The 25,025-nt window shown below is 38.9% G+C and overlaps 1 protein-coding gene across 7 annotated transcripts in view; it reads left to right on the top strand.

The window, feature by feature from the left end:
- Positions 1–25,025, top strand: part of ABCA4 (ATP binding cassette subfamily A member 4) — an 87,433-nt gene that overhangs the window by 20,419 nt on the left and 41,989 nt on the right. For 5 of the 7 annotated variants that reach the window (XM_080407044.1, XM_080407040.1, XM_080407043.1 and 2 more), the window contains 11 exons: positions 629–756; positions 4,848–5,045; positions 9,242–9,331; positions 9,712–9,952; positions 11,461–11,600; positions 12,719–12,835; positions 13,604–13,801; positions 18,278–18,483; positions 19,286–19,462; positions 22,393–22,615; positions 24,449–24,670. In XM_080407044.1, coding sequence (XP_080263170.1) covers positions 629–756; positions 4,848–5,045; positions 9,242–9,331; positions 9,712–9,952; positions 11,461–11,600; positions 12,719–12,835; positions 13,604–13,801; positions 18,278–18,483; positions 19,286–19,462; positions 22,393–22,615; positions 24,449–24,670 — 1,940 coding nt within the window. Of the gene's footprint in view, positions 1–628; positions 757–4,847; positions 5,046–5,189; positions 9,332–9,711; positions 9,953–11,460; positions 11,601–12,718; positions 12,836–13,603; positions 13,802–18,277; positions 18,484–19,285; positions 19,463–22,392; positions 22,616–24,448; positions 24,671–25,025 lie in introns of those variants that run through there. The other 2 variants (XM_080407045.1, XM_080407046.1) reach the window with 2 other exon arrangements.

The raw sequence follows: 25,025 nt of genomic DNA, 5'->3' as shown, positions 1-25,025 counted from the left end.
AGTCTCATTGGTTTGCCTGAAGATTTGCCAGTTTTTCATTTAATAGTTAGTAATCTGGTCTAATATGACTATTAATTGCAAACAATTTATGCTTCTCCAAGGATAGTGAGGTTTTTTCATGAAAGATTTTCAAGGGGCCATTTTTGCAATCCTATAGCGTAAGATTAACTAGCTAAGATCAATCAACAGGAAGTGATAAATTAATGTAAATGTAAGGGGTTGACTAATTTTATTTATGCAGGGCTCAGAAGAAAGGACACTAAGAACAGTAGCACACTTGAATCTGAACATTTAAAGTGAAACATTACCTTAGAAAAAGGGCAGCCTTTCAAATATAGTCAGGGATGGTTTCAGTACTTCCATTGATGAAGTTCTAGTCTGAAACATCTTTGAGAAATCAGATATGCAGAGTCAGAACACTCAGCATATTCTGATGATCGTTCCCCAACAAAGGATTAAAATTATTTTGAATTTCAAAAATAGCTTTGGACCCCTAAGCTTTGTTAGTCCCTACTAAGTATGTGAGCCAAAGAACATACTTTTTGCAGGTTTAAGCCAGGGTATAGGCTCTTCTTTAACTACATTTTGGGGGGATCTCACTGATCTCTACACTCCTTTCTTCAACCAGGAAGAGGAATACGAATTCTAGACATTTTGAAAGATGGGGAGACCCTCACTTCTTTCTTGCTGGAAGATGCCGGCATCCCTGATTTTGTTGTTTTCCAGCTTATTAATGCTCAAGTGCGCCCTGAACAGGTGGGTAGAGTATAACAGCTACCAAGCTGTACATCTTCTCCCCATTATGAATCAAGAGGAAGAGGGTTTTGGTTTGTCTTTTAAAAAATAATATAGATATTTGGTTCGATGCTGTTGTTGCTCCCAAATAAGAAACATCAAGAAATGATATTGCCAAGCAATGCATCCATCCCCATGATTAAATACTTGGCTCAAAAGTGTAAGGCAGCTGTACATCCTTTTGTGACAGCAGTCCTGATGAATAGCAGCAGAGAACTATTTGCGGTTCTCTGCCTCAATGTCAGCAGAGTAATATGGTGGCTTTATGGCTTTGTCTCACTTGAATAGGTGGGAGTGGAGAAACAGACCCACTTTCTTAGATTCTGATTGAATAATAGATCTGCTCAGAAAACTCAGTGAAAACTGCAGGTCAGATCCCTCCTGGAGCAGCTAAGCAGGAGACTGTGTGTGACCAAGTCAGGCTGTCTCTGCCTCTGCGTGTACTGGTGGCTGGGAGCTCTGTGAGGAATGCTATATTAATGAATGAATACTGCTGAATCAGAACTCTGGAACAATTTCTACACTGTGTTAGTGTGTGGGTGGAAGCAAGTGAATAATTAAGGCTGAAAGACACAATTCCTCTTTTTCACTGTCACATAAAACACAAACGCTGGAACTGTGTGTGGCCAGAAAGAGGGATAGCATTAATGAACTTGTGTGCAGTTCCTTCTGTGCACCACAGGTTCCAGCTGGTGTAACTAGTAGCCAGATTACTTATCAGCTGTTTTCTTGACTGGTACCAGGGGAAGCTCTCCCCTATCTTCATTTTGTCATGAAGCAATACAAGACCATACCAAAGCCAGTGTCAGCTGATACATCCTACATTTTTCCACACATCCATATTAGCTGAGATGGTGAAAATTTGCTTCCTTGCTGATTGTGACAAGAAGAATGTATTACAGATATCCTGCTGGGCTTCTCTTTCCCCCTTCATCCCTAACCTCTCCTTCATGAGAGGTCTGCTGTGGCAAGAGAACTGTGTGCTGCTGTGTTATCCTCTGTTAGCCCCGCAGTGGTTTTTTTCATTCATCTAGTGTTAAAAACTGTCTGCCAGTGTATGCAGGACTGAAGTTTTCAATACTATCACTGAAAGTATGATTGAAACCTGCTAGGGAGGAAGCTAGAGGAGACCTGATGTTGAGTACCACTTTTGCTGTCCTCCACAAAGTTTTCTTGTTAGCAGTGATCACAGAGATACAAGATCATCTCACAAGGGCTAATTTACAGCTATCAGGAAAGAAAGTCCTGTGAATACATCCTCCAAGAGCAACTAATGCAGAAAAACTAATCTCATAATTTTCGAAAGAGCACAAAAGAATTATTTTCTGCAGGAATTGAACACTTGATCTCTTATGGGAGGTAAATCACTCAATCCCTATGGACCCTGTTGATAAGCAAGTTACTGGCACTGGACTTAAAGTTGGTTGAGGTAGAATTTGCAGAGCCATAATTAGAACCTAGATACGTGGTCATCCTAAGCCCCAGCTATGATAATTCATCTCTAGTTCTTCATGCTGCTTTACCCTCTGTTTGCTTGTGTTTCACTGTAAACCCTCTGCCCTGGCTCTGATGGCACAGAGCTGATCAACCTGAAAGCAACTTGTTTACAAGAACCTAACTGTTGCCAACAGCTGGCTGCAGATCTAGGTCTGAGCTGCCTGTGAGTGCAGGAAACAACACACAGAACTGAAAGCTAAACCTGATCAAACAGCCAACTAGCTGAAAAAATAATTTGGACTTCATATTGCCAGCTTAGACCAAACAGTGACACATGGATTAGAGAAAAAAAAAAAAAAAAAAGTATTGAAGTTTTCCTCTGAGGGCCTGCTTTTTTGAGTCATTCTAAGATAAGGATAAGAGATGTTAAAACACAATAAGAAGTTCAGGAAAGATTGGCAACAGCCCACCCTACCGGAAAAATTGGAAGGGCGGAGTTTTGATGTTTTTCTAATCCCATCTCTTCATGAACATTCTTGAAATGCACTTACAGTTTGTAAATAGCATCTCTTTTTTTTTTTTTTTTTTTTTTCCTGTGTTTAATCTTTCTCAGTGATGTTAGTGTCACAGTTTCCTCCTTTCACAAGTCAAAACAAGGTTCCCAGGCTGCCTCCCTGTGCAGCTCAGTTTCATTGCAGTTCACACTGGATGATAAGGTCTGTACCAGACCAGGCATATATGGTTAAAAAATGCTGTTCTTTACACACACACATATCCAGGATATAAGTGACTGAGAAAATAAGCAAATTCTTTCACTGATGTAAAGTCAGTTAAATCCAGTTCAAATGTTCCAATTTGGTTTTGGGTTTAGAGCTTTTTTGCAAGCCATGCTGTATCCATCGGTTGCATTTCATCTTTTGCGTTCTGCCTCTCTCCACACTGTCTGGCTCGTGTTAACAATGCCTTTACAGGGCTACAGCTGTAGTGATGATAGTGACAGTACCTCTCAGATATTTTACTAGAAATTCACATCCCTTTTTTGCATCATAATTCCAATGCACAATCTGTAATTCCAATGTTGTTGGTTTTTTGTCAGCTGCAGCTCCATAAGCTGAAATTCAGGGCAGTCATTGTAGACAAAATATAATATTGTACTAGACCTTTCTTCCCCTGCCTTTCCTATTCTGGCTGCTGACTTTCCACAGCCACACTTGCAGTGTTATTGGTGACTTCTGATATCTGAAGCACTTAATGGATAACTCCACAAGCTTGAATCCACTCTCAGAAGCAACTGAATTAAATTATTTCTCATTCCTCTGGGTTTTCAAGTATTTCTCTTTATAGGCACGACCAAACAAGTCTCAGCTGCTAACTGTAGGAGATTTGCAGATATAAAATTTTGGTAATGTTCAGAATCTCTTAGATGAGCTTGTTACTTTACTTAGGAAATGAATGTGCAACTACATCTGACCTGGTTATAGATGTGGTGTGGTTTTTTTGATCCAAATACTTTAGACTGAAATGCTCAACAGATTGTTTTTCTGAAGAAAATTATATTCTGTGCTGATTCTGAAGATATCTTTTTCTATGCAGCTTATTACATTCATTTAGCCTAAGGATAGCTTGTCAGTGTATAGTTCTTGTTTGTTTGAAAGTCTGAGTCACAATTATAGTAGGCATTTGTAGTCATCAGTGTTGTGAGCTTGTTTCCTTACAATTTGTACTGTGAAAGGAGATGTACAAAGGATGGGAACGTTAGCTTATGAGGAATTTCCAGTGCTACTTTTTATTATATTGCCATGTATTCTGTCCATTATAAAGCAACTAGGACTGAACTGTAAACTTCTAAGGGTATTCCGTTACAACAATGTAAATCCCAGATAAATCTACTGATTTCTGTGGAGTTATTCTGTATTTACATTGGTTTAACTATAAACTAATCTGTTCCCAGTAGTTGGACACTAAAGATAATTGGTTTTTTCTGTTCCATGTTTTTATTAGAAGTGGTAATCAGTAGATGGGTGTGGTTTGATGTAATGGCTTTGTAAATCCTGGCTGTATGCCTGGGCACAGTGACAATGAATAATGGCTGTGAGGAAGCATTGGTGTGGAATAGTCGTAACTGCAATAAAATACTGAGGGAAATCAAGCTTGAGAATCAGTGGAACTGGCCTTTTTCTCTTAGAGCAACTGACAGCAAAAATATAACTAACCTAAACAGGAAAGGTAGAATGATGTGGCACAATCAGTTGACCCTGGGGAAATACTGTCAAGCAAGTTGTAGCTACCTCTTCTTAGCCAGAAGGATGAGTGGCATGGCAGCAAGTGTGCTTAGATGACAGAGAAAGAGAAGAAGACTCACAAGAACTTTTTCAATGAAAGGGAGAATCACTAATGAGAAGAGGAAAAATGTAAGAGAAGACAAGGTGATCTAGCATAATATCAAGTGAAGGTGGTTCAAGAGTTGATGCTTTAGCTGGCCACATCCTTCTGCCATTCATGAAAATATTAGCAGGGGCTGATATCAAGGTGTCCACTTCTGATAAATCTTGAATTGTTCCTGAGCAGTGTAAAGGTTCTGCAACAGTAAACAAAGAATTTTATTTTGGTTGCAGTTTGCCTATGGTGTCCCTAGCTTGACTTTGAAGGACATTGCTTGCAGTCAGATGCTCCTGGACCGCTTTATTATCTTCAGCAGCCGAAAAGCACTCCCTTCTGTGCACAAGGCCATGTGCGCCTTGTCTCAGGAAAGCCTACAGAGAGTAGAAGATGCCTTATATGCAAATGTTGATTTCTTTAAGCTATTTCAGCTGGTAAGTATAAACACAATAATCTTGCCTTATGTTGTAATTTTTTTGGCTGATATTTCATTGCCCTTCAAGAATTTTCTTTGTAATACATCACCAGTGTTCCAAGTAGTCTTTGTTTATTTACCCCTGAAAATGTAAGGTAATGAATGTGTGATCATTAACCTACCATCAGCAGGACACTAGACAGTTCTGAGTATGCTTTAGGATGAAACAGATGAAATTCACAGCACAACAGAACTAAAAAAATCAAATGTAATTTTAAAATCAGCGTGTGTGTGTAAATGTTATGTGGTCTTTCTAGTCTGTGTAGCAAAACAGTGTGTAGCAAGACCTACAGGGACCTTACTGAGGATTCTGAGAATATCCCACACAATCCATCCTGTCTTTGCTCCATCCAGCAGGACAGAATTTTACACTGAAGTCAAAGCCATGATGCAGCTTGAGTTGGGATAGGCATGTGAGCCTTTTTTTAAAAAAAAACCCACCCAAACCAAACAAGTTGTACTGGCTTTCTATAGAAGAATTTCCTTACTTCTGTTCATTTTCATTCCCCTTCCTTGTGCTGTTCCTGTTTTTACTGTGACCTTCTTGCCATAAATTAACCACAGCTGCAACATAGGTTCGGTATGGATATATTATGCAATTTATAAATATATTTATATGTTCTTATTTATATTTTATTATAAGTTTTAAAGTAATATTTTTTTAATATATATAAGGTGGCATACTGGTGGGGATTTTTGCATTTGTTCTCTGTTCTTTTCCTTATATTTTTCTAATACTCCATTTGTACTCTGCACATCAAGCTGGTGCTTTCAGAGAACTATTCATAAAGACTCCAAGGCCTCTTTCCTCATGACAGCAAACTTAGAGCACATCACTCTGTATAGGCCTTTTGTGTTTGTTTTCCCCCTGATCACGATTTTGCATTTTTCAACAAATAATTTAATTTGCTATTTTTCATGTTGTAAAAATGTCATGAGACCATCACATTGTCAGTTTGCTGCGTACAGCAGGCAGGATATATGAGCAGCTGCTAAAGTTACATAGAAAGTATTGATTGGACTTTTCTGCCACAGCAGTGTAACATGATGATTGATTTAACATGGATTTTATTCAGCTTTGAGTTGCTCAGATCTGGGAACAGAGGATGCCAGAAGCTTTAATTGACACACCAGCCAAATTACTGTTTGATTATTGTAGCATTGACAATCGTTCATTGTGCCCCTGCAATTTTGCCACTCCTGATAAGAATCTGTGGTCAGTTGTTTGAAAGCTACTATTTTCCATACCTAAAAATACACTCAGATATTTTCATATAACTGATGCTTGCTGGAAATAGCAGAGAATTAATGCTACAGTACTCCTAAGATAAGGGTTTCAGCATTAAAGACTTCATGTGAACATGCACACTGCACTGCCCAGCTTCAAAATTAAGCTGCTAACATACTATGATTTTGCTGCCATATGAAATAAAATGGAAAGATGAGATTTCATGAAGCAGTTGTCTGTGTTCATACAAAAACAGGCTCACATGGGACATAGGAACATAAGCCTGAAACCAAAATGTGGCGTTGTGAAAGACTGGATATTCAGATGCAGACTTACGATCTAGTCTGTTACTACAAGGTCTCTCTGCCAGGAATATACCTGAGTATTGGAATGGAAGTCCCTTGTTGGAAGGGTATCCATAGCCTGATTCCCAGTGGGCTTCAATGTGCACCCAGCTGCGGAGAAGAGGGATAATCTTTTCATGATGCCTAGCACAAGATCTCAAGTTGGTAGAAGCTTTCCCACAATCCTATCATTATAGTTCCTAAATAATAATTTTTCTGGTTTTTTCCCAAGGCAGAAGCTCCCCTTTTAAATCAAAATCTGTCTCAGTTACTCCTGTTAAACTAAAAGGTAGACTGTGCATAAACACTCCTTGCCACAGTTATTTTGACAATGAACTTCAGCACTTGGAAATTAACATTTCTTGTTGAATTTGTAATAAACATATTCAGGCATGTATGTACATGAATATACGCTCAAGTCCTTCATGTGCTCATGTATATCCTCTAGGGGGTTTTGCCAGAAATTAAGGTAACTCACTTTTTTGATAGCAAAGCAGAGGCAGAAAAATAAGACCCTTCCTTTACTGTCTGGCTGGTTCAGCTGCAGCAAGAAAAATGAGCCTCTTTCTGAAGCACTGCTGTTCTATAACTTGCCTGTTTAAGTTGGGTTTGAAGTTCTTTAAACCTTCTAAATAAAGGAAAATAAAATTCTTTAATAGCTTATTGCAATTTTGGGTCAAGTAAGCATTTCTTCACTAAGCCCAGACATGTTTACTGAAACGGTGGCTTTGATCACTATCACCACGTGCACTTGATATGTAATCAAACTGAGTGTTAATCTATACTTGGATACATATGCAGAATGAATCTTCATTGGACTTTTAAAAATTCTACATTAGTTTTAAACTCTGTATTAGAAATACCTGTCTGTTCAATACCCAGGTTATTTTCTGCACTCTTGTACTGTCAGTCTTTCTGTACTTCATGGTCTTCAGGCTACAGTTGTATAGTATAACCAATTACATACCAGAGTTTGTTGTTGTAGAGCTGCTTGTTTGAGTAGGGCATAATTTTAGGATGGGCAGCTGACTGTGAATTCTAGAAATGGGCCTTCTCTTGTTAGAAAGAAACTCTTCAGTGGTTGTGCTCTTCCATTTTTTTCATGACACCATATTTACTTCTACTGAATATGAAAATAGTTGGAGAAATATTTTGGGGAAAGCTTTAATCTTCATCTCGGCTTAGTCCCAATAAACATTCCCAACTGTATGCTCTGGTATTTAGGTTAGATGAGAGTGTAGTTTGCCTATAATGTCTGCTGATCCTGTCTTACATGTGCTTCTAAAGAACGTAAGCTAGCTGAGTACAAATTCACTCATTTAAGATATTTCTATTAAGACCTGATTCTACTGAATGCCTCCTGAAAGAAATAACATTTAGGAGCAAACATGTAGTTTTGCCCCTACTTATCTTTTGTTTTCTTCTAGCTACAAGAAGGAGGTTCTTTTCTTAATTTCAGCTTTATCCAAGGTTTTTCTCTGGTTAACTTCCAATTGTTTACAAGACCTGTTGCTCACAGTTTCAAAAAGGCCAGGTTAAGGCAAGTGCTCTAAGAATTCTGTATAATCTTTGCAGAGGCTGGTTCCCCTTAGGGGACAAAGGAAAAGTGTATTTTGAAGCATTCTGTGTGTATTCTTCCTGCCTCAACTGCAAGTGACAGATCAGAACATGCTAACATAAGCTTTCCATGAAACCTCTTGCTTTGTGATTCCCTGCTGGTTACCTACACAGTGCAGCTGTCATCTGCTTTCTTAACCGCCTACCGACTGGAAGGAATGGCAGGGAATCAGCAGGTTGTATAGCTACACAGTTTTGGGGAAGTCTTTTTAGGGGCTTAGCTCATAAATACCACAGTCTAGCTACCTAAAAGCCCAGCTTTACGGGTTTTTTTGTAATACCAGAAGAAATGGGTGCCTGAGAAGAAAGCCTCAAGTGACAAAGAAGGGTGCAGTGATGCAAGCAAAGTGGTTTCTTAAGAAGCCAGTGATAACTAAAGTGTTAATTTCTGCTGGAAAGGCTGTTTGGCCGGTCTGCGGGAGCCTGAAGAAATAATGGTTTCTGTCCGATCTGGTAGATAGCAAGGACCAGGCTGTCTCCAAAACCAGGAAATCTCTCCGTAGCAATACTGTGAAGTACTACCAGTTATTTACCTCCATGGCAAATGGAGGCTTCTGTATCACAAACTTTACGAAATTCAGAAGTTACCAAGAGCCTGGATATCTTGCTGGAATAATAGCCTCTGTGAGAATCAGCTCCTCAGAAATCCCAGTTGCTGCATTCTTTCTCCATTTTTGCACCTTCATGATGGCCTGAGATAAACAGAACAAATCTCAGGCTGTATTTTCAGTGGCCCGTAACTGTTTCAGCCTCGTATTAGTAGGAACACTTACACAGGTTGCTGTGTGAGTCTGCACATGGGTACTGGATTTGTGGCCCCACAAGACAGGCTTGCAAGACACTGTTTTAAGTAACTCAAAGTATTTGAGCTAAAGAGATGTCATTTGGATTTTCTTCTCTCACTGTAGTAGCTGTTGTCATGTAGAAACCACATAAAACTCGTCTGTATTTCTGGTGTATTCACAGCTTCCCACTGTGTTGGACAGGAATGCGCCAGGTGCTGACCTTAAGGCCTGGGGGAGGGTGCTGTCTAATGTCTCCCAAGCAGTGCAAAAGGTAAGTGGTCTAATAATAGATGACATCGCTTTTCTGTGTAGCACATAGTCGTCCTTTTCCTTAGTCCTTTTCATGTTCCAGTTACCTGCTTTATCAGAAAGGAAATAGACTTGTTTGGGAAGAGCTGATTCCTTAGAAATTAGTTCTTCTCTCATTACAAAATAAATGCAGACATAAGTATTGGCAATTAGGAAGCATATTCTTCTCTTCAGAAAAGACAGAGAACAAGAACTGAAAATGATGCCTGTGACCAGGAGTGAGGAGATAAAAGGATGAGGTTCTGATTGCTTCCATACTTCACCAGTCTGGGCAGAGCTGAGACTTCACCAGATACTTACTCCTTTGAGGGCTGTGATTAACAAAGTCTTGTCTTACTGCAGCTAGCCAGGAGGTCAAGCGTTCAGAACCTTTTGACAGTTCTGCAACCTTTTATACAAGATGGAAGGCCAGAATCCTTAGGCCACTTGGTGAGCTCCCTGTCTGATCTTTTCTGTGGCTACCCAGAAGGAGGTGGATCCAGAGTGCTTTCCTTCAACTGGTATGAAGATAATAACTACAAAGCTTTCCTGGGGATTGACTCAACAAGGAAGAAATCGAGTTATCTTTATGATAATACAACCAGTAAGTTTGTCCACCAAACCATTGCAGACCCCATAGACAGTGCAACTTTTATTAGAATAGCACTGTTGCTTTTATAAAATAACATTTTTAAGCAGTTGAATCAGGAAATTAGTGAAAGGTGAAATTATTTTATTTCATACTGAAGAACTGGAAGCAGAGAAGCCCGAGAACTGAGAGAAATACTCATTTGCTTTCAATATGATGGCATAAACATTGTCATCATCATTATTAAGACAGTCTGTCTGTCTTATCTTCTAATATATGCTGCTGATATCAGGAAGAACTAGATGCTTCTGAAGAAGTTTCAGGAAAATACTGTACCGCACTCTGGAGTTACTTTTCTTCAAGATAATTTTTTTCAAAGCCTCCCAACTAGATTGATGGCCTGGAGCACAGGAATTTATAAATATCTCCTTTAAAATAATACTCAGTTTGATACACGTCAGCTGTTATCTTCCTGATAAGAGTGTATATATTTTGTAGCAGTAATGTTCTACAGCATAATTAAATCTTACATAGAAAAAAATTCAATTTACCAGTTTTCACTGCTTTGATTTCCTCACTTACTTTCTTGCAATTGTAGTAGGAGATAATGCAATGCAAGGAGGAACCAATTTTATCTTTTCTACTATTCATTATTTTATCTTTTTATTATGTCCCCTTCTGTTTGCTGTTTAGTTTTTCTCTACATTGAGACTGCCAGCAATTTTTTTCTGTACTAACAGTCATATTCCAGCCGGTAGTAGATTTCTGTGTCCCTTCCACTGTGATAGATATGGTTGTATGGTTACAAAGTGCAGGTCAGCAATTCTCCTATAGAGAGACTCCTACCTTTCACTGTTCATATTGATACTTGTCTCTACTTATGCCTGAACCTTCACAAGGCCTGTAAAAGGCCCACTACTCCATTTCTTCAGCCAGGAGACAGAACAGTTAAATGCTATCCAAGTAAACTAATTACTTCACAGTGTAGGAGTAAGACAGAAATGCTTACATTAAAATGTTTCGTTCTAAATTATTGTAGGATCCAGTCCTGAACTGTTCTAGAGTTCAACATCCAAGCCTGCTGAATCTTCAGTCCAGTGCTTTATACTGTGTAATAATTAACCACTAATATGAGAAAAAATAGCTTCATAGCAGTATCAACTGCAATACAAAGGAGCTAAGTCATTAGCAAAAAAGGCAATTAGTTTGAAATTGTTCAGTGAGATCTGAGCTGTCCAATTTCCTTCCATCTGAAATGCCTTATAAATAACAATAACTTTCAAATGGTTAAATTTCTTTGCTCTTCCAGTTTCCATAGTGTCTGTTTTACAACTCCAATATGTACTTAATACTTTTTCACATCTAATCAGAAGCTCTACTTCTGCATTGCAGAATGTACTTAACCCATTCAGAGTCAAAATGCTTTAATCTGTCTGTATTGCCAGTAAAAAGCCCTGCAGGACATTATATATGATAGGATTTGAGTAGGGTTATATAAAGACTGTCTGTCTTTCTGTCTTTAGCACCCTTTTGTAATGCATTGATCCAGACCTTGGAATCAAACCCTTTAACCAAGATAGCCTGGAGTGCTGTGAAGCCCCTGCTGATGGGAAAAATTCTCTTTGCTCCTGATTCACCTTCCGTGCGGCAAATCCTAAAAAATGTAAGAAATTCTGAAATACAAAAATGCATATTTGCAGAAAATTGTGTCCTAAGAAACATCTTTTGAAAAAAAAGTGACCCAGCTACATCAGCTTAATCAGATTTTCTTCTCAGAACTCAATTTGTTCTGATGGTCACCAGAGGAGGGACAGTTACTCTTTGTTTAAAAAACAGGAGACAGATCTTCACTGATTCATCCCATTTTGGTCCACACTACATGCTTTTTACAGCTCAAGTAGCCTTTTATTGGCATGATTCCACATCTACACTAGTAAAAATAGTAGTTTTCATATATATTTTCCAGATGTAGGAACATCAGCAGCTCTGTGCCAGTAAGTATTTAAATAGAGAAGCTGTGATGCTTGGATAGACTCACTGAGACCTAACACAGAGGGATTACAAACCAATGGCAACATCATGGCTTAGTATTATGTATGTATTTATGTATTGTCTATGTTGAAATGATAAATAGTATTCACTTCATGAAAATAAGATGGAGCCTGGACTCTTCAGTGAAGTGCCTGAAGTTGGGTGAAATTAATCAATCAGTTAAATCAAGGTCGCCTGTGACCTAGGTTTTGGCTGCCTCATAACCTCAATTCACTTACTCAATATCTATGTAAGGCACAGAACTTCTGCTCATAGTTCACACAGAAGAAGATCAGATTTACAGCAGCAAAACATTTCAAATCTTAACTATAAGAGTATCTGTCTTCTCCAACTGCTTTCCATTTATCCTACCCACACCATCTCTCTTCTTCCTTCTTAATGGAAAAAAATGGGGGGGGGGGCAGGGGGCAGGGGGAGGAAGACATCATTCTACCTTAAACCTGAGTATTTAAAGGAATTGAAGTTAACTGGGGTTAATCTGCACTTGTTTGTTCCATTATACATAAAACAGAAATTTATTCGAAGTGACTTTGATTCCAGTTGGATTTTAGAAATTCTTGTTCTGACGATTATTAACATTTCTGCTATTTTAACAAGGTTATTGAGTATTGAAGGTAAAAACTAAACCATTTGTAAGTTACAGGTTTCATTGTCCCTGAGTGGCTGGATCATAAATTCTGTTTATCTCCTTAGCTTTCTAACACTCTTTTCTGCTGTTTTATTCCTTAGGCAAACTCCACTTTTGAGGAACTTGAACGCCTCAGACTGTTGACCAAAGCTTGGGAAGAAGTAGGACCTCAGCTGTGGTACTTCTTTCAAAACAGCCTGCAAATGAATATGATCCGTGTATGTTATAACTTAGCAGGGATCTTCAGTAAGAGTGGCCTTTCACCATCCTTTATATTTACTAAGGGAGAAGAGAATTCATTTGGAAGGTTTGGCTGTAAGCACAAACTTTGCAGCAAGGAGTCTGTGGCCTTTAAGGCTGCAGGACTCATTAGTGGGCTTGGTTTGAAGGCTAGTCTTAGATGCATTACAGCATGTCTGTGACAAACTCAGATCTGTACACCCCAGAATCTGCCTGACTTCTTTAACAAAGGCAGCAATTGCTGCTTCCCTTTCTCTCCAAAATGTCCTTCAAGAACAGACAACTTGATTTTCTTGGGTTCTGCATAGGCAAAGGCGGCAGTAGGACCATGTTTTTGCTAGGCCCAGCAGTTTAATACCTTAGCAAACTGTTTATTTACACATCCCTTAGATCTGACTTTGATGAGCTACAAGTAGTATCTGTAATTAAAGTTTATAAAGCAGCTCACACTGGAGAGAACATTTGTTTTCCCACACTATATTAGATTAGACATTTACTACATTTATACTGTTGCTTATAAGGAAACGACACAATAAATAGTCAAGGATAAATTTCTTTTCATCCTTTCTTCAAGTGTCACCTCCAGTTCAGCTATGCAATTGCCCATTTATGAAATTAATTCCTTGGCATACCCTTTTGTACTACTTCATGGCTCAGGAAGAGCTATAGAAATGGAAACTTTCCTAGCTAAACAGGGCATGTAAAGAGGATCATTGTAATGCAGCTGTCCTGATGTGTTTCCTCAGGAATCTCTGAAGCACCATACAGTGAGAGACTTCTTGAACAGCCAACTGCGTGCTGAAGGCTTAACCGCTGAACACATAATCAATTTTCTCCACAATGGGTCTCCACAGAGCCGGGAGAAGGGAATGGCAGATTTTGACTGGCGGAACATCTTCAGTGCTGCAGACCAAGCTCTGCGTTTACTCAGTCAGTATCTAGAGGTAAGGTCAGCCCTCCCATTGCCAGAAATACTTGTAGAGAATATCTTAAAGAAAGGTAGGCATTATTGCGGATCTGTGGCAACAGTCAAGAAGGCAAAATTATAAGACATCTTCATTTGTTTCAAATTTAATCTCAATATTAAAAGCACATTTTAAAAATGATACAGCAGTATAAGAACATGAATAATAATTATTATGAAAAAAGCCTTCAATTAGATGTTCCCCAAATGCTGTGTTCGAAATTTTGGTTAAATGTCTGAACACACTTTGATGCTGAGAGGCAGAAAGTGAATGAAAAACCTCAAGGAAATGTTTTTTTGTAAGTACTAATATCTGACAGACCACTAATTTCAGCAAGACCTGGACCAGAGACGCTAACAGTTAAGCTAACACGTTAAGTCCCCCTTCAGGTTTTTAAGCACCTGATCAAAATTCTATTGAAACCAATGAGGGAGTTCCCATTTGTTCTGTAAGCCGCTTCTGACAATATGTCTGTGTCTCTTTCCTGGTATCTACACCCCCCCTTCTCTAGGCTGCTGGGTTTTTAGTCGGGCTCTATGAGGTTTTTAGAGAGCCACAGTGCAGAAAGTGAGGTGAAATTGTATTACATAAATAAAAAATACTAAAAATGAAAAAGATTAAAATATCAAGCCATGGTAAAAATACTTTGGAAGATACCTTGAGTAAGAGCTTACTCTGGTGTGGCTAATCTAACTTACTGATGAATTCATCAGGTTCATTCTAAGTCCAGAGCAAAAAAGGTTATATTTTTTAGAGGACTAGGCAAACTGCTGCATCCGTTCCTTCCCAGAGCAGTTTGGTTTGGTTTGGTTTTTTATCCATTACATTTCTGATCCAGAGGTAAAGATGTGTTTGGAACTAGACCTGAGATGAAGTGGATTCCTGCTCAGTTAGATAAATGAAATGCCAACTCTTCTTTGTAAACTTATGAACACAGACCCTGCAATGTTGCAGATTAAGCCCAAGAATTTAAAAAAACATTGCTGTTGGCAGTAATATTAATACTTGGGAACTCAACACTTAGCATCTGCCATATGAGGGTCAGAGTCTTTATAGAGATTAATTACATCTTACAAACATCTCTGAAATAAAAGTAAATATTGAGTTTTTATTTAATGGTTAAACAAGCAGAGCCTCAAGCTCACAGTGAAAATTGGTACTAGCTGTAGGCAACAAAACCAAGCCTAGCTCTCCTAATTCCAATCCATTTCAGTCTGAAAGACCATTTGTCCCCTGCAAGAAGGCAGGAACTGAGAGTTTATCTGCATTCCTATAGCTATGACAAGAGGGAACAATAAAACTTTTGCACAAAGCTCTGCTGGTTCTTTTGGTGATCTTTTTGCATCATGTCAGCGGAATTATTTCTTACTTAAGCTGAGTGAAATATATGGCTTGCAGCAGGTCTGTGCTGGAACATCCACGGCTGGAACATCAGGGCAGTTATTGTACCTGGCAATAGATCTTTGTGTCCTGAAGTTCTTTGTAATGAGGGTATTCTTTTAAGTCTCGTGTTTACACTGAGTTGTTAGCCTTTGAGATTGTTTTCACACTGTGCCAGGCACAATGGAAACAAATAGCTCTCTTTCAGGGACAATGAGGAGAGGTGTGCTGCCAGCAACTATCTTTGGAGACTCCAGATCTCTGCTGCAAACTGTTCTGATGCAGCTGAGAATCCCACAGATTGTGCAGTGGCTGCTCACCCTCACCACCCCAAGAATTTCCTGTTCTTCCCTGATTACCTTAGGCCACAGAATAGCTAAACTGTTCGTGAGAGCTTCCTGGTCCCTTCTTTATGCTTATTATTTTCTGGTTTTATCTTTCAAACCTGCAGTGTGTATTTAGTTTTATTTTTCCCATCTTCATTGGACCATTTTAAATGGTTAAATAATTACTGGGAGAAGATCTGAAATAAATTTCCCCAAGTGCTTGATGAATTTTGATACAGTGAAGTTTATGAAGGCACAAGCTGTGTTGCAATTCACTGAAAAAAAAACTAAGCAGAGCAGTCTTTGTTTTGAATACAAGTGAAGTTAAGATGTTACAAGAAAGAAATTCTAGCTTTTGGCTAGTACATTACAATATAAAATCTCTTTTAACTCTGTGAATTATTGCAACACTGGTGTCTTAGCCTATGTTCTTACACAAGCCTCAGTTTTATTCTACTAATGCAGAATTTCTATAACCATTTGTGTTTTCTGTTCTGAACACTTGCTGCTTCCTTGACTGGACCCCTGGATAAGGACCCCTGAACTGCTCCTCAGCCCAGTTCAGACACTGTCTATTCTGCAGTGAAAATCTAGACAAATCAGTTGTCTGTCAGTACTTTGCCAGTGCCATTCCCCTGGAGAGGTACACGAGTTCTTCTGCAGCTGCAACAAATACCTTGAAATTATTTCTCATAACAAAGAAACAGCAAACAGTCCTCCAGACACTGCAAAGGCACAGTTCCGAAGCAGGACTTTGCTGTGGAAACGCTGACACTTTGGCAAGAACTAAACTGATTTCCAGATCTTTGTTAACTATGTGGGATAAATGTATCCCCCAAAAATTAATACAACCTGAGCCATCAGTCTAATTCAATATCTGTTCTGGCATACAAACCAGAAAGTTTTTCTGCCTTGTTTTTCTTTCTGATATGAAAATCTATAGAGTTTAATTTTGTAAAGCAAAGTAGGAGAATGAACATTTGCAAAACACCAGGAAAAGTAAAGCTACAAACTAAAAAAGTTATCAGTTTAAGCACTATTTTCTTTTGCTGCCAGCTAAAAATGTATTTTCATATAGATCCCATTAAACTGTGATACTTCAGGTTTTAAAGGAAACAGAGCATGATTTATCACAACAAAAGGTTACCTAAAGGAGTCCTCAAGATGTCTGCCCATTAAATAACAAGCTGCTGGCATAAGCAATTTGATGTGGAGTAATTGTCGGTTGTTGACCAGGGAGAGATGATCAAGAAAATCAGATCAAACAAGTTAGCCTCCTGGAATTTTATGAGGCGAGGAAATTCAATAAGTATCTTCTCAGTCCATCAGGAGGTTAAATAATTCTACTCTTTAGTAATGTCTTGCCAGTTCTGGAGGGGGGGGGGGAAGCTAAATATACAAACATAAGTCTGTAATTCTACACATAACTAATGATAGAATTTGTAGGGTTCACAATCTTGTTGTCTTACAATGCCTGTTAAGTAGGAATTAAATAGGGGGATGTAAAGGGCTTAGATTTTGATGATTTGGTGTCTTGCATATGGAGTTATAATAATACATTTCACAGTAATGACAGAGACTAAGAAAGAAGGCTATTTGCTGTGAAGGGGAAGCTACATTTTATTATTGAGATAGCCAAAGCATGTTTACTTAAGCCAGTAAGTTAATCACATGTCAGAATTTAGTAGCAACACAATATTATCGGTAAGATCAGTTGACTGCCACTAAATAGGAATAAATGCCTAAATACCTAAGAGACTTTAATATTCAAATTTATGCTCTAATTTTCCCAGCGATTCACTTGATGAAGTGCTTTTCTGCTGGAGTCCATAGCTAATGTGCTTTTCTTATGGATCAGTCATCCTTTAGCTCCCTGATGTTCACTCAGGCATTTCCTAAGCTGAAAAAAATGTCCCTGAACTTGAAAAAGGATAGTGTTTTGATTCAGCTGGACTGCTAAAAGGCTGTCATGGCCAGATATATTTTGTAGATGAGTTAATTTTATCTCCAGGATGCAGACTGTCAAGAAAGTTGCTGATACTGGGACCTCATCTGTGCTACAGCTTTAGCCTTTCCAATTCAGATACTTGCCTTATTGAGGGAACTTCCAAGTATAGTCCAAGTGGCAGAGTTCATGTTTCCATGCTGGATGATTACAGTGACTTAACTAGAGTTAAATATATTTGTTTAAATTATTTCATTCTACCTAATTAGTAAACATGATACCATAGGCTTTGGCTGAACCCAGTACTGGCTGTATGTTTTGTACAGGTACATCTACATTTGCCATGTTATACTTAAATTTACAGCACAGCTCCTGCTTTAGTGGCCACCCTCGCTTGATTTCTTCCTTGTCAGGATGGACGTTTCTTGAGCTTGGAGTAAGGCAATCCTTAAATGTCAGGAATAAGCTGCTTTCAAAATTATTCCATCCACTCACATTGACCACAGCAATGCTAAATCTGAGGTTTACAGTTCTTATTAGGGAGAATGATGTTTCTGAGCTGGTATTGGTAATGCTGTGTGTTTTGAATTTGTCATCAGAATTAGAGTAAGAATGGAGGACCTTTCAGGAAGGAGGAGAGAGCCAACTTCTAGTGGTTTCAGCATAAGCTTTTAAAGCTGAAAATAGCAACTACTTCAGATTAACCTATCTCTCTTTTCTGTTTTCAACTACTGATGTTTGCTTTAATGTATACCTCTTAATAGTTTATTCCCAGGTGATTTTTCTCTTTATGATTATTTGTAGTGCTTGACCTTGGATAAATTTGAAGGTTATCTTGATGAAACTCAACTGATTCATCAAGCCCTTCATCTGCTGGAGGAAAACAAATTCTGGGCTGGTGTGGTTTTTCCAGACATAGAGCCTACAGCAAGCAGTCTTCCACCACATGTGACATACAAGATCCGGATGGACATAGATGCAGTAGAGAAAACAAACAAAATCAAAGACCGGTATGTGATAGTTCTTGCCTTCTCAGTTCTTGCCTGCCATAACATGAATATGAGAGACATAAGGATATTAGAACCTGCATTAGATACGTGCATGAAATAGAACTGTATTCACAATAGTGTAATGCAGTGCAGAATCCATCTCCAGTTACCAGGTACACAAGTGGTATCACTCTTGTGACAGTTAGGCCAGGCAGTGAGTAGGTTCATGGATACATGGCAAAGTGAATGAGACTGCTCAGAATCTATTCAGTAATCTGCTTAAGTTTTTAGTTGGCTCCATCACTTGGAGAGACAGACAAGGAGGTCCTACATGGTTTGTGACCCAGCTGTCCTCCACCTGGACAGTAGAACTTCTCTACTTTTCCTCCTCAAGTCCCTCTCAAATGGACTCACTTAAAGGAATAGCAGGAATAATTTCTCAGGATTGTCTACATAGAGGAATATAATGGTGGCTGGTAGTTGCAATCCAGCTGTTTCAGTTTAATCTCCAAGGATACTGTATTCCAAATATAGTTATTTCTATTCTGGAACAGCTACTCTGTTAATTTATGTACTTTTTTGGCCAAAATTGCTATTCTGTGTCAGTGTAGAGAAAATTAAAGGAAACAAAATAACCTTGGAGGTCATATACTTTCTCAAGCAATGTGGTCTGACAGACCAAAATTTAGAAAAGACAATTCCAGGCAGTGCCTCTATAATTTCAGTAGCTAAGATGTATCTATTAATATTTATCCCCTGCCCTTCTCCTAAAACCACTGTTTACCCAAATGATTTCCATGTGAATTTTTTTTTTTTTTTTGAGGTACTGGGATCCTGGTCCAAGAGCTGATCCTGTGGATGATTTACGTTATATCTGGGGAGGCTTTGCATATCTCCAAGACATGATTGAGCATGGGATTATAAAGATCCAGACCAACACTGAAGTGCCATTAGGAATTTATCTGCAGCAAATGCCATATCCATGTTTTGTGGATGATGTGTGAGTAAAAGCAGTTTGTCTCAAATCTGATGAATACTTGGGTTGCTGGGTGCTTCAAGACTCTCAAGCACCAGTTCTAACCCTAGTCCTAAGGTATATATGCAAGAGCAATAACTGAGACATAACTGAATTAATTTGTTCTTTTCCTTATCCTGCTGTAACCCAGAATCCAGAAGCCAGTTTTGCCAAGATTCTACACCTAATCCCAGTCTTGGCCTTTGTTGCATCCAGGCAACTAGTGCCCAGACTTAAAATGAACACAAAACACTGGCCCCTTCAAAGCAGCAGTTTTCTTCCAATTTCCAAAAAATAATCCGGGTCTTTTTGGCCTTACTTTCCCAGGCAATAATAATAACTGAAACCTTAATATTGATTACAGATGAGAATCTGTTGTCAGCAGGGCACCCCGATTATAACAATTATAACAATGTCAGCCCTGGAACTACCCCTGTGATTACACAGGAGCCAGAAAAAAATGTAATCTCCTAAAAAGTTTTTGTCTAACTAAAACTAAGTCTCATGCTATAGCATATGACCAGTGTGTGTGTGACAAAACTGAACACAAAGCACTGAACCATGTTAAAACAAAGACTGCCTCCTTCAGTTACCTGTGCAGAATCCCTTGGAGTGCAGTAAGCTTTTCTCTAATTACATCTCTAAACCCCACTTTCTTTACATCCAAAGAGTCATTTCCTAAAAAGAAATGGAACAGAAAATGGTTGTCCCAATGGAATTGGTACCTTTCTTGCTATCTCTGTGAGTCTTGAGGAATCAAACAAACCCAGTCTCTTCAAGTGTGTTATGAAACCCTAACCGTAGACTTCATCATATCTAGATATGGTAGTACCCAAAGCTGTAGGTTTTGTTCCTTGAAGACACCTACAGGCTTTGCAGAATCCCAAGACAATTTAGGCTCCTAAGACTCTTTCCTTTCAAGATCCTAACTACAACTCTAAACAGGATTCCATTTATAACTACATGACTAGTATCTGCAATCAAACTGGATATATGGCATTGGTTTCTGTTAACATCAGCTCTCTCCCTTCCCTAGTGGATGCTACAGTTTTCAACAATAACCTGGTGTTCTCTAACCTTCTTCTCCCTAATGCCTGTCCATGTTTTTTATGCAGATTGACTGGTTTTTGTCTTAAATCTCATATTAATCTAGCAAAGGATTCCAGGACTGTGTCTGCAGTTCATTACTGCAGACACCAGGAGTTTCTTTCCCTGGGAAGAACAGAATGAAGAAGCTAAAGGAGAAAGAGGTGGTTTGTTTTTCTGTAATGAAGAAAGAGAGAGGCTTGCTCCTGGGTGTGGAGATTTCACGGCTGCACAGAGGCAGTGGGGCTGTGGATGCTGTGATTCCTCCTTTAGCACTGCCTGAAACAGCGTGGGTGTTTCAGATTATATGAAGTGATACCTCTTCCCCGTTCATGTTGTACCTGTTCCAATGCTACAATTTGTGACTGTCTTGGTATACATTTCACTCCAAGAACCACAAAAACCCAAACCCAAACAAAACTTCAAACAAACAAAAAAAAGCACTATAAAAATAATTTCATAGTTCTATTGGTGTGCTCTGTGCAGGCAAATGCTAATAATTCAGATAACAGCAGATTGCAGACATACATAATTTGATCTGTCGTTCCCACTGGTCATTACCTGTTAGTCTGACAAAATATCACCCTGGTGGGCCTGCTGTTTATTTCCTACCCACTGAGAATACTGCAGAGGCAGAAACCCTATCTGTGCAAAAGGTCTCTGAAGCCTGCAGCAGCCGTGCACAATTCAGGGCTGATATCCAACCCCAGTGATTCCATCTGCAGAGACCCTCCTTAAGTGAAGCAAGTGCATTGTCATGGCAAACGTATGCTGTGCTATGCAGGCCTAGTGCTGGGTTACATGTGTCTGCCAACAGGCAAAATGCCAAAGCTTAGCTTTGTTTCAGCAGGCCAGATTGCTCTTCAGGAATTTTTGGTGAAAAAGTTAAGATTTTCCATTTGTTTTGACAATGGAATAGCTAGGATAGCGTACGGCAAAAATGTAGTTCTGTAGGGGTCAGATTTAGGAAGCTGAAGGCTTTTTGCTCCCTTTTGGTTTTAACAGCTCTAAGCTTTTGGCCTTTAAAGAATCAACTGCATTTGGTTTTCATCATAATTTCATTGGAAAATTGCAATCCCAAATTCATAGAAAATGTGTTCAGCTTTATCACCCCAAAATTTCTTTCTCGCCGTGACAGCACATTTGGGGCAGTGCTTTACCAAGAAGCATCTGCCATGGCTGAACCGCCATAGAGCCTGGGGGGAGGGACAGAGAGGGGGAGCAGCATCTTCATCACAGTACATGAAGGGCCGCTCACAGCAGCCTGTCCCAGCACTGTCATTTTGGAAATGGTACTGTGTGAAACATTCCCAACGCATTCCCCCAGTCATGGTTTGTATGAATTTCAGCAGCTTTTCTGGCAACATCTGATGCTTCTAACGGTTAATTTGTTTAATTATTTTGCCAGTGAATCTGAGGAGCATAAGAAGACAGTGACACAGCCAAATTGTTAACGTTAGAATATGTCTGAAGATATTCCTTGTACATCATAGTAAAAGCATTATGGCAATTCACTGTGAAGAGAGAGGTGTTTTCATGAGTCACCACATTTTGTAGCCTTCAGTAACCCTCAGAACCTCTTTGTAAAATAAAAATAACATTTGTCTGTCTCATGGGAGTGTAGCAACCATTACTTCATTAATTTTCAGGTTGCTTGTGAACTTCACAATGTGTGAACAATCTGTTGTTGACATTTAGACTGAGAATTTCCAGCCCGTTTTAACAAGTCCATTCTTCTCTACTCCCTTTCCTTTTTGTTCATGCTTTTCATGTCAATATTTCATTGTTTTACCTAAATTTAATTCATTTCTCCCTTCTTGCTTTGGTAGCTTCATGATCACCTTAAACCGCGCCTTTCCCATCTTCATGGTGCTAGCTTGGATATATTCAGTTTCCATGACTGTGAAGAGTATAGTGCTGGAGAAGGAAATGCGTCTGAAAGAGGCTATGAAGAACCGGGGTATAACTAATGGGGTGATTTGGTGCACTTGGTTCCTAGACAGCTTTGTCGTGATGGCTGTGAGCACCTTCCTCCTCACAGCACTGATTATGGTAAGGATTGCTACTCTCAAACTCACCATTGTGTTTGTACTGCTGATACTAGTTTGCTGTTGAGAAAGAACAGTAGCCATTCATAGGGAATGTGAATGGCTGGTGGCCTCTTCTGATCACAGCAGGCAGCAGGCACATTCTTCTAAGCAGACCTAATGACAGCACTAGCACTTGGCAGAGACAGAAAGATAAATTCACTAGGAAGATTTATTGTGGTATCCCCCCCAGAACAGTACATCAAGCTGATTACTCTGTATATTTTATTTCCTGTAGACAGAGGCAGATCTCTCAAGAAATAATAATTTTCTTCAAATAGAAGGGATCATAATATGAAGAATTTTAATCTCTTAATTCACCATATGTGATTCATTTATAATATTCAGTGCTTGCCTGCTTAGAATTGATGCCACTATTTCAATGGAAAAGGAGACTGCAAGGGCAGAACTTACAGGACAGCCTGAAAAAAACCCCAAAACAAACAAAAGCCAAAACCAAAAATCTTTTAGCTCTGTGACTCAGAATTTCTGTAATTTTTCTAACTTTTCAGGGCAGTTTGGATGTTGTCTCTAAGGACTACCTCTTACCTCTGTTACCTGAGAACCAAGCTCCTCCTGGCTGCTATATTTAGTTATATAAAGCTTTACATTTTTATAAGGAATAATGCCCTTGCATCTTTTCTGATGTGGGGAACTGGTATTGGTATAAATGCATAGTTAGGGTTCAATCTCCTCTATCTTATCAGCCTGCCCTGATGAATCCTAGTTACTTGTGGTTTCATTACAGCTTGGGTGGATAGAGAAAGCTTACTTTATCTGCTACACTGGTTTAATTAAAAATGAGGAGGTAGTTAATACCAGAGAGGAATGTGCTTATACCTGTAATTTGCTTCCTTTACTGGATTTCGCTGTGCCTGTGTGACGCACCTTTGTAAATACATTCTTAGGAGAGATTGTATCACTGTTGATAAAGAAATCAGTCTCAGAGGCCCACTGGGACATTGCAACAATATTGAGACCTGTTTAGGGCTTTATTGATCTATTTGAGCCTTATATAAGGTTCAGAACAAAGTTGAGCCTAATAAATAGATCTCAGCATTGTTTTTTAAGAGTAAATAAATAATCAGCAGCAGTACATGCTCTTCTTGAGAGGGAACATTTAATCTACAAAAGCTCTAAACAAGAAAGGTCCATTAAAGTTCACTCTGTGGGTTAGTTAGTACGGAAGGATCTCTGAGAAACTACACTTGGACTCCTCAGCTGTGATAAGCTTCTGGAGTCTGAATACCATGTATGTGCAGAAACTCTATAGTTTTCCTGGGGCTTTTTTTGTTTTTTCTTTGGTTTTTGGTTTTTGTTTTTTTTTATGAAGATGCATTTTGTTGGACTTCCTTACATTGTCTTTCCTGCACATTGAGCAAGTGGATAGAGGAGATCAATGAAAATTTATTATGATAGTTCAAATAGTTTTATTTACAGTGTATGAATTTCCAAGCAGGCACATCATGCTTGGAATCATTTGCTTATTAAGACAGGGACAGAATGTCTGTTTTCAAGCAGTTACGATCTTAATTCAGTCATCAAATATGAATATGAACTCCACAGCCAGTTGTGCTAACCTGAAATCACAGTCCAGGAGCAGGGATCAAGTTAGTTGAAGGATTTGTTACTGTAATGATCTCAGGTGTTGAAACTACTGCCTGAGAGAGTTAGAAGTCATATCAGGTAAGGAAGACTGGCCTATTACATGTTACATGTCAATAGCAATTCTGACCTTTCCTGCTAGTTCAGAAAGTGGCAGTACTTCTAAATTTTTCTGTTTTCCTTTTGCTTACAGTTTGGACAAGTACTACATTATAGCAGTCCACTTCTCTTGTTTCTATTCCTACTGACGTTCATCACAGCCACCATAATGCAGTGTTTCTTGTTCAGCACCTTCTTCTCCAAAGCAAATCTAGCAGCTGCCTGCAGTGGTGTCATCTACTTCACCTTGTACCTGCCCCACATTGTCTGCTTTGTCTGGCAAGACCACATGACTATTAATCTGAAGATCCTAGCAGTAAGTCTTTCACAGATTATATGGTATCTTTGGGTTCAAACTTTAGCTGCCCTTCTCACTATGCATATGTAAGTAACAAAGCATTGCACACCTCTCTCTTCCTTTCTGCTTTTTTGATCCAGAGAGGGAGACCTCTGAATCTCTCTCAAATAATTAGGGATTGCAAGTGAATAAGCAGACCTACTGACCAAGAGATATTTTCATGGCTTTTAGAAAACTCAGTAAAAATCATTTTACTTTTTGAATGCTAGGAGATTAGCATAATGTTCAAAAAATTTTGAACACTTCCTTATAAACTTCAGCTATGTTTAATATATACAAAGGCAATTCACAAAATGGGGACAGTTATCTTTCT

Source organism: Falco punctatus, assembly GCF_963210335.1.
Source record: "Falco punctatus genome assembly, chromosome: 11".
NCBI classification, from domain to species: Eukaryota; Metazoa; Chordata; class Aves; order Falconiformes; family Falconidae; genus Falco; species Falco punctatus.
This window is presented reverse-complemented; position numbering and strand designations above follow the sequence as displayed.